At 43.9% G+C, this 10,353-nt stretch overlaps 1 protein-coding gene across 1 annotated transcript; it reads left to right on the top strand.

The window, feature by feature from the left end:
• Positions 1 to 15: 15 nt before the first annotated feature.
• Positions 16 to 1,527, top strand: SOWAHC (sosondowah ankyrin repeat domain family member C). The gene has a single exon (XM_062515074.1). The coding sequence runs from the start codon at positions 16 to 18 to the stop codon at positions 1,525 to 1,527; it is 1,512 nt and encodes a 503-aa protein (XP_062371058.1).
• The last annotated feature ends 8,826 nt before the right edge of the window (positions 1,528 to 10,353 follow it).

The following is a 10,353-nucleotide window of genomic DNA, read 5'->3' on the forward strand; positions in this document are numbered from 1 at the left end:
GGGGTAGCGGCGGCGATGGCGGAGCCGGCGGAGCTGCAGCAGGAGTCAGTGGTGCGGTTCCTGGCGGCGCGGGGCGGGCGGGCGCGCAACGCGGAGCTGCTGGAGCATTTCCGGGGCTGGCTGAACCCCGCGGAGCCCTCCCGCCGCGCCGCCGCCCGGCACCGCTTCAAGGAGCTGGTCAACGCAGTGGCCACCGTGCGCCAGGAGCCCGGCACCGGCGTCAAGTACGTGCACCTCCGCCGCCGGTACTGCGACTCCGAGCCCCCCGCCGCCGCCCCCCTGACCTCCGGGGAGCAGGAGCCGGCGGCGAAGAACAGCGCTAAGCGGCCGAGCCCGCCGCCCTCCCCACGGGTGGGCACTGAGGAGACGCCGCCGGCAACAGGCGAAGATGCCGGCAGCAGCCCGCAGCCCCCGGGGCAGCGGGGCGAGCAGCCCCGGCCGAGCCCGGCGGTGGCTGGAGGCCAGCGGAGGGGTTCCCGGCGGGGGCCACCGCCCGGGCGCGGCGAAGGCGGCGGTGGCGAGGAGACCGCGATAGCGGCGGGCCCGGGGCGACCCCCGGCGGCGGACGAGGCGGGGGCGGCGGAGGGAGCCCCCGGGGCGGCGGCGCAGGGCGGCGGCCGCCGGAACCTGCGGGAGGCGGCGCGGGGCAGCTCCCCTCAGCTGAAGCGCGGCGCCCTCCCCGGCGGGGGCCGCGGCCGCGACTCGGACAGCGCCTCGGTCGCCTCGTCGTCAGCCGAGGAGGAGGGGAGCACTACCGGTTCCGTGGCGCTGGACCCGCTGGAGCACGCCTGGATGCTGTCGGCCTCGGACGGGCGGTGGGAGAGCCTGGAGGGGCTGCTGAGCTGCGAGCCGGCGCTGCTCTGCAAGCGGGACTTTATCACCGGCTTCACCGTGCTGCACTGGGCCGCCAAGCACGGGCGGCAGGAGCTGCTGGCCACGCTGGTCAACTTCGCGCAGCGGCACGGGCTGCCCGTGGACATCAACGCCCGCACGAGCGGCGGGCACACGGCGCTGCACATCGCCGCCATGCACGGCCACGCCGAGGTCGTGAAGCTGCTGGTGGGAGCCTACGACGCCGACGTGGACATCCGCGACTACAGCGGGCGCAAGGCTGCGCAGTACCTGCAGCAGGGCACCTCGGGGGACATGCGGAACCTCGTGGGGGCCCTGGAGGAGGAGGAGGAGGAGGAGGAAGGGAATGCTGGCAATGGGAGCGGGCGCTGGAGGCTCTCCAAGGTATTGCCGTCTAATCTGATGAACTACCGGCTCTCCCACCACCATCACGGCAGCACCGGGGAGGAGGCTGAAGGTACCGATGGGGCAGCGGTGCCAGGCAAAGGCAAGGAGATGACCAGGAAAGCCTCTGGCAGCGGACGGATGAAACCTCGGCTTAATAAGATCCGCTTCAGGACTCAGATCATCCACAACACGCCCTCCTTTCGTGGCGACACTGAGGAGGAAGAGCATGAGGAGAAATCCCTGAAATCGTCATTCAAGCTTAGGCCAAAGTCCAATGTGTTTGGATAAGGCCGGGGAGCAGGAGGTCTGGGGAGGTGGATGCACGGACCAAAGTGCCCTCAGGTGTAGCACAGAAGGTGAGGCAGGTACGAGTGGGTGCTCATCTACACGTATGGACTCTGGCCCCAGGGGTCCTGAGTATCTTGCTTTAACTCCCAGTTTGGTGTGGCCAGTGAGCCCAGCAGGTCTCCGGGGCTCTAGGAGCTCACAGCTGCTACAGCCGGGCCCTGAGTGCTGAAATGGGAGGCAATGCGTGGGTTGAGAAACGCTGGGGTGTTTAAAAGCTGTGCTCCTTTCTCTCTGAAGATGGGCTTTGTGATCGTAGACCTGTGTTAGTGGATCTACTAGGATTAGTGAAGTGAGTGGGGGAAAGAAAAGTGCAAATGCTTTATTCTTACATTATCAGCTGGTACTATAAACTATCAGTAATCAACTTGCTGTATCAGAAGAACACCTCAGTAATATACAAGTATACCTTAAGTTTCTCTTTAACAGCAATACCACCTGGCACAGTGTGGATTTGAGTACACAAAACAAGAGATGATAGAGAGCAGTTTCCTGTCATAATCCAAGCTTCAATCCATCAAAGAGTTGAGCCTGTGTTGACTTTATGCATTGGAAATTGTTTGATTTGACATCATGAATATACTACTAAAAAATCCATTGCACTGCAAGCAATGAATAAAGTTAACCATGTGCAGAAGTCTTTGCTGTCTGAGGTACTACTGAGCTTGCTTATTGCTGTTGGAATACTAATACAAGATAATAGAAGCAAAGAGTTTTTATATATGTTTGGTATCTTATGTTTTGACTTAGGCAAAGCGATTTTATTTTAATCACTGTGAATTCTCAAGTGCCAGGCCAAGCGCAGTTCCAGTTATTAAGTCTGGTCAATTCTTGTTAATGTTCTTTGTGTAACTCACTGCATTTAAAATCCCAATTTTTTTTGTATGTGTTACCAGTGAAGATCATTCTCTTTTAGAATAAAAGAGCACAGACACCATTGCATGAAATCTTCATGAAACTCTGATATGGTTCTGTAATGTAATAGCTGCAGGTCTGTGTTTGGTAGTAACTTGTGTGCCAATCCCTTCAATTTACACTGTGTGGAAATAGAGGAAAAATAGAGGGGAAGAAAAAAAAGGAAGGTGTGTGAATTCATGCATAGGGTGAAAAAGTAGAACTCCAAAACTCTATCCCTGGTTATCATTCTGAATGAAGCAGCATAATTACATATTCTAGTTAGGTGGTGGTAGTGGTGTTTGAGTTCTTTTAAACCTGTCTTTCTAGAGAAGTGATAGCCAAGGCTTTGAACTGTTGTTTGACAGCCTAGTAAATCTTAATCTGATTGATGAGCCTATCCGTCTGCTAAAGCTTTCAGAAACCTTGAATCTTGTTTCTTTGCTTTAAAGGTAGCAGTTGCAGTGAAATCTAGGAGGCAGATTTATATCCATATTCAGCTTTCCTTAAGAGCTGAGGTATGGATCTGACCCTGATCTTGAGTGCTGCTCAATGTGTTGAGCAGCTCATCTGTGTTTAGTTGTTAAAGTATGGCCATTTTCAATGCAGCATCTGTCAAAGCATGTTTCGAGTTGGCTTCCTTAAGATGCATGTGCATGCCTGGCCTGTAACTAACCAAAAGTAGATAGGCTTTGACATGTTAAAATCCAAATTTGAGACACTGATTAAATGCATGCCACAGGCTGTAGAACACCTGACAGGAAAACTGCTGCTAGGAGTGTGCACTCTTGGGCTGTTGCTAGTCACTTACATTTCTCATAGTGACGGGAAGGAAGTGCTGCTGATGCTTTGGCATCAGACTTTCCATGCAGATAAACAACTAGATTCTGCACTTCATGCCAAAACCTAATAAATGACAGTGTTTGCATAGGCATGCAAGTGACACTTAACTATTTCTGGAAAAACCTGCGTTAAAGATAATACAGAACCTCTGCATAGGTGCTGGTCATTACTTCTGTGCAAAAAGACTAGAAATTATAGAGGTTCAGCTTTAGTTTACAGTTTATAAGCTATAATGTTATAGATTTCACGTGCCTTCATTTTGGGTTGGTTGCCACAAATGCAATGGTAAAATCAGTCTTGCAAGGCACTTTGTCTTTATGTCTGTGGAAGGGGACCAGAAATTTTCCGTCAGTCTTCCCTGTTTAAACTGTACACCTGTACAGTGGGGTGTCTGAAACAGGGGGGATTAATCATACACATTATGATGTAGAGCTAATTCTGTTGTAACAGAAAAGATAATTAAATGCCTAAGTCTTAAACTTTTCTCTGCAAGATAAATAGGTTTTTAGACTTCTGTAGGAAGGACATTTTCTGACTGAACACTTAAAATGTTAAGTCTTCTTCAGTATGGGAACATCTGAATTGAGCATGTATTCCATGCTGCTACTGATGTCCAAACCTTATTAAAGTTGTTTTCTGTTTTGAAAGTTTATAGTTCTTTCATACAGTCTGTTAACTGTTTCTCTCTTCACATGCAAGTAGCAAAGAATTGCACAAAAATACTGAGTCTTAAACAGCTGTTGGGTTCCAGGGAAATAATTTGAGGGTTTCAAATAGAGCATTTTAAGAGACTAACTGGAATATAATGTTACAAAATACAGTTGAACTTCACAAGTTATTAAGGGAATTTGAATAATGATTAAAAGATGCCTCATTTATAACTCACTATTTGAAATATCAAAGTGAAATTGCTGGTCCAATGATACTGTTTAGCTGTCAGTTTGTGAAATTTTCACCATAATAGTCCAAAGGTTTCTGCAAGGTGGGGTGCAACAGAGCAAATATCTCTTTTGGTGTTTGAGATCTACTAAGGAATGGCTGGATAACCACTCATGTCTGTCTGCGCTATGAGAATAAAGCACTTTGATTTCACATTATGACTTGTCACATTCCACATGGTTACTTTTTATAATATGACCTAAAACTTAATGGTTTTTGAGGTAGGAAAGACTTAATGGCCTATTTCAGTATATTTGCAGTCTAAAGGTATGCTTGAGTCAAATATTTTGGATACGTTGCCTAGAAAGATGTGACTTAAATAAAGTTGTATGGTACAGAAAACTGGAGCACTTACTGGTATCTTTTTAATGGTATGCCTGAAGTTACTGAATGTTCACTTTTTATGGTGGTGTGTAAGGCAGCAAGGCTGTAACATAACATGTAGTATCTTTTTTGTACTTTATGTTCAGAAAAAATAGAGGCCTGGAAGCCTGTTGGGTTTTATTAATACATTTTTCCTGGTTCTCTCTGAATGATTATGAGTTGAGAATCTGTAAGCTTTAGTTTTATGAAATAAAAAGAGCCCATGAATGCTCTTAATTGGCTTCTGTATGCTGCATATTTAGGTGTGTATTGGCTGTTAAAACTATCTACTGATTTGTGGTTTGTTGTTTGTTTTTTTTTTAATTATCAGGATGTTTAATGCTGTCTAGCACTCAAGCAGTAAGACATGGAAAAAGTACAGTAGAGTTGTTTGCAAGACAGTAACATTTTTCTTTGACAGCTACTTTCTAATAACTCATGTCTAAGTAAATGAAGACACAACAATTTTTGTTGGAGAAAGATATGTCTAAATAAGGGCCTGGGAGAGTGGCATTGCTTAATTTAAAATAGCATTCTGACCTTACTTCTGTGCAGCTTAATATCTCTGACTCTGGAAAGACTAATACTATGTTTAGTCACTGTGTAAAGGTCAACACCTAATTAAAAAGGGTTTAGGATTAAGGTATTTTGTAATGTGTCTTACCTACAGCTGGTGGCTGTTGTAAAGGGAAGTTTCATCACCAAGCTAGACTGTGGGACATTGGTTTATCTAAAAATTCTTTGAAGCTGTTGCCTTACCAGAAGTTATGTTAAAGCCTCGTGTGGCCAGTATCTTGTAACAGACATCCAGATTTATGTTTAAACTGAAAAAAGTCACAGCTGTTACCATGCTGGTAGATCAGGATGCATGCAGCTCCAAGCCAAGCAACCCTAAATCAGTAGTATGGTGACACAAGTGAGAGAAGAAGGTAGGAGGAAGTGTTCTTGGAAACACAGGAGAGAACAGAGGTATGTGAAGACAGCTGAGGTTATGGGGAAGTGGAGGACTTGGTAGAAGAGCTGTCTCCGTAAGGCTTGCTGATCATGTGATGGCTTGACTAGTTCTTTAGAAAAGTGTACCTAAACATACATCCCTTCTTCTACAGAGTAATAGTTAACAGAGATGGCTTGCTGAGAGCTCTTAACATAAATTAATGTCTGATGCTAAGTATTTTAGTTGGCCCTCTTACCAACATTTCTTTGTATGACTAGTACTGTTTGCAAAAGCACAAACAATTCCTGCGTTGAGTGTAGCTGCAGCTGTTGCCGCACAATCCTGGTGCATCAGAATAGCCCAGCAACTTAAGGCTTCTCACTGGAAGAGAAACTATTCAGCATTGCACTGGTAACTTTTCCCATTAGCTAGAAAGGAGGGCTAAGGAGATTACAGTCCTGACTTAATACACCTTGAGTTACATGGAATGCATAGGAACCTGAAGGCAATAGGCTAAACTTCAGGGACTTAATCCAGAAAAAAAGTAGTTGAGTTATGCATTTTGTTTCCTTGTTGGCACTGAAGAAGAAAATGGTGCCTATTTTAATTTTTTCTTGTCCTCATCTGAGTTTGCTAAGGAGGAAGAAGTCTTAGATTAATGGAAGGGATTAGAAGAGGGGCTAGCTTTTTAGTTTGTGCTAAGCTGTGAACAGTTTGACAGAAGAAATGAAACGTGACTTTGAATCCCTAGTTTTGTTACAATGAAACTTTGTTTTACAGCTGTTCCACAATTTATCTTCTATGATTTTTTCAGTTTAGCCAAATTTAGTGTTGACGTGTCCTAATGTGCAGTCATTACTGGAAAAACTGAGCCAACCTACCAGGTTTTGCATCTGATTTTACTAAAACTGTGTTACATGTTAGGTAGTTCATCTCCTGTGGTAAAACCTTGAAGAAACTGTGTTCTGAGACTTTTACAAGGATTGGAGATGCTAGTGGCACATGAGATGCCGTTAGAGCGGGTAATACTCAGGTCAAGGTGCAAAAGCATCCTGTGCTCTTTCAGCTAGACCAGCCATGCCAAATGAACCACTGTCGTGTATTTAGGTGCACCTGCCCTTCTGCATAATGGCTGTAAACTGTCCCCTCCCCTGGGTTCCTGGGGGTAAGTCACATGAATCGATTTTAACCTGCCTGCCCTTGTTTCATAAGAGGCATTTGGCAAACCCGCAGTGGGACTGGCAAGAGTGACAGAAGTGAACAAATCCACGTCCATGCGTGGCTCTGCATCAGTGCAGGTAGATGACTGAAGCTGACTGCTATCAGTCTGAAGCAGAAAGTCCATAGAATGTACCCTTACATCAACCCTTGGCCATGAAAAGAGACTTTGTAAACCTGATCTCAAATGCTACTGACTACCGAATAATTCAGTCATGTGAGCTGTATCTGGGCACATTTCCTCAGTACTTCTCTAATGAAACCAGTAGCCTTTCACTTTTTCTGGCTGGCTGTTGAGCTCTCCCAGTCTTTTCATTTTGCAGTTCCTTAAAGGTGCCTGAGAAACTGGTAGTAGGGTGAGCATAAATAACAGATATCTCTTTCTAAAGCTGGATGGGTTGATGGTTGTTTGGGTGGAGCAGGTGACTATTCTGGAAGTGGGGGAGGGGAGTTCCTTTTTAAAAAAGAGATAAAGTATGTCTGCCATATTGTTGAGGCACAGAAATCCCTTGGGACATTTCATACTAAAGAGGTGCTCTCCCTTTTACTGCTTTAAATACCAAAAGACAAAATTAACTGTGCAGACTATAATGATGTCTCTGTTCACTGGACATACACTTGCACAATATAGAGCATCCAAGTACCAGAAAACATGTTTGTTATATTGAATATACAAGGACATCTTTATTTGTTATTCCTTTTCCTTGTTACCTGTGGTATAGTATCTTACTGTAGATACATCTTACGGAAATGACTGTGACAGCTTGGGACAGTGTAATTGAAGGAGTGCGGGCAAGTCCTGCTTTTTCAGCTGCTTCCCACAGCAGGACCGTTAGCTACCAACCTCACACTTGTCTTCTGCGTCTTGAAACGTCCCCTTCTGTCACAGCTGGGCTGGGTGGAGCAGACTGAGGGTGTTGTAGCTGCCTCCACTGCAGTCTACAGCTGCACAGTGTGGGCTCCAGCACTGGTAAATCTGAGGCATTTTGAAACTGCTGGCAGTTCTTCCTTAGATGGGGATGGAAGCAGAGATGCTACATAATTTCATCTGCCTGTGACATTTACACAGGTATAACACTTTCACGTGAATAAATGACCTGAGCTGAACTATGGATGAAACTGGAGGGCTGAGAAGACTTTTGGTGGTAAATGGTGCCAAGTACCTCATTTAGCTGACATAGCTAATGAACAGTCTGTTATTAATCTCTAACTGCTGATAGAAATCAGTTGGACCAACACTGAACAGTAGCTACAGGAAACTGTAACAAAGTTACAGAGTTGCTGCAAGGTTATCAAATCTGTTCATAAGATACATCATTGTTCTTAAAGATAGCTCATTAAGGTTATTTTTTCTTTTCAAAATGAGTTAGTTGTATCATGGGTAAGAGCCTGCAGTACTGCATCTCTAGTATGTCTTCTAAGGGCCGTACAGTAGGTCACTGACAGCTGTCAGCATGCTAGGTAATATTAGGCTTTTGGGTATTAACTTGAAATTTTCTAAAGTTTCTGCTTCAAAGTCTGCTGCAATAATCTCAACTTCCTTGTAGCCAAATTTTTATTTCTGGGATAGCTGAAGTGCTGGGCAGTTTTTGAACTTGTGTATGCAAGAGAAATGTGGTTGTGGCCTTTATCCAGTATTTACATTTGTGGGGCTTAAACAGATTGAGAACCCAAACCTTTTGGGTTTGGAGTAAATTTATCTGAAGCAATGATTGCAAACAGGCAAACATTGAGCAGAGACTTCTGATACATGCACAGTGATACATGCACTGAGGGACTGCTTTTTTTTCTCTGATATATCAGTTGTACAGAATAGCAGTTGTCATTTTTTACATCATTGCAAAGTTTGCGATTTAGCTCAGAACAGATAACAAATCAGAGAATTGTAAATTAAAGTGTGATTCCTTCTAGACTGGAACCTTGGCTAAAAACAACTGGATTTTCACTAGGTAGCAAAATCCTGCTATGAAAAAGTGCTGATGATGCTTGGCAAAGTGCAGAGCTCTTGGGAGCAGAGTGCTGTGCATCTTCATCCCTTCTGTACTTGCTTTCTTCTTTCCTACTACTTCCCATAAGTCTCCTTTTTTTCTCTCTCTATTTTTCAGTGTCTTGAATTTTATAAATATTGATTAATAGATCTATAAAGCTCAGAAAATGGGGATGCTTCAAATATAGAAATCTCTTTATTAAGAATTAAATGGAAAAATTAAACATAAGCTTTCCTCTTCCGCTTGAAATTTTAGGAGTAGAAAGAACAAAATTGTGTAGATGATAAAGGTCTCCACATACATAATTTTAATTCTAACAGAGGAAAACTTAAAGTTGGTGAGCAAATGTGGAAAAAGACCACACCTTCTCCTTCATATTTTAGTGTTGTCTACCTTAAAGTCAACACTATGAATCACACTCTGCTTTGAATAAGAAGCACTGCACATAGTTCACAGGATTTCCAATTATTATTTCATTAACCATGTCAAAAGTAATATCTTTTACAATGGATCCTTAATGGGATTTCTGGCTAACTGGAATGCCCACATCATCCTATTACATATGAGCCTCTTTTGATCGCTATGTAAATGAATCTAAATTCTAGAAAACTTTGCCTCACATCCTGTTGAAAGTAGAATACTGTAACTTTACAGATGACTAATATTTTGAAATTTCACTTTCCTACACACCCTTCAAACTGAAATGTCTGTCATAAAGACAGCGGGGGGAAAAAGCAACCCATCTCAAACATCCCAGTACACACAGTGAGAAAGGAGTACAGGGCAACAGCTTCTGTGTTTGTAACCCCTGAATGATTTTAATATTCCACATTCCACTAGTGCTCTTCAGGGGGCCTTTTCTGCTTTAAATCCCTCTGACCTGTTACAGTAGTGGGTCAGTAATAAAGAATTACCTACTCTTAGAATACTGCATTTTCACCACTGTTCTTTTTGGGCAGGAATTTTTGCCACAAGCTGTGGAGTTACTGTGCCCAGTGTTGCCAGTGTGGCTTTTTTTAAATGGTCCTTTGCAGGCTTATGAAAGTATTGCCTGCTTGTCTGACTTGAGATTGAATGAAACAACAGGGAAATAAATTATACTGAAGAAGTGGAAATTGTTTGACTGGGAGAGGAGGAAATACATTAAGCTGTCAAAACTTGTGCTGGTGACATTGCACAGTCAGTATCCCATAGTATCAGACGTTGTTCAATTACAGGAAAGGATGTAGCTCCTCACCTACAGTCCCTAGAATCTTTGTAGCCTACTTAAATGGTGGCAGCCAGGCAGGGCTCATGCCTGCAAAATAAATCATATGTATGATTTATATATAATCATATAATTTTATGTATATACAAAAAGTAAAAGGCATTGTGCCTTTGGCTAGACATTTTCCTAGCACTTCACTATGACTTTCCTGGGAGCCAGTCAACTCATTTCAAAATCTTCTAGAACATTTAACATTAATGCAATTTCAAATAACACTAAAGGGATATCAATAAATCTTCAAATCTTTATCCTTGAAACTTAATGTAAAGGACAAAATTACATTCAGGCTTAACTGCTAAAGTATTCTTAGGAAGGAACTTAAG

The sequence above is a fragment of the Cinclus cinclus genome, chromosome 2 (genome assembly GCF_963662255.1).
Source record: "Cinclus cinclus chromosome 2, bCinCin1.1, whole genome shotgun sequence".
In the NCBI taxonomy this organism is placed as follows: domain Eukaryota; kingdom Metazoa; phylum Chordata; class Aves; order Passeriformes; family Cinclidae; genus Cinclus; species Cinclus cinclus.

Excerpts from the sequence above, each read along its gene's own strand:
- SOWAHC (XM_062515074.1), top strand. The coding sequence starts at position 16 with ATGGCGGAGCCGGCGGAGCTGCAGCAGGAGTCAGTGGTGCGGTTCCTG.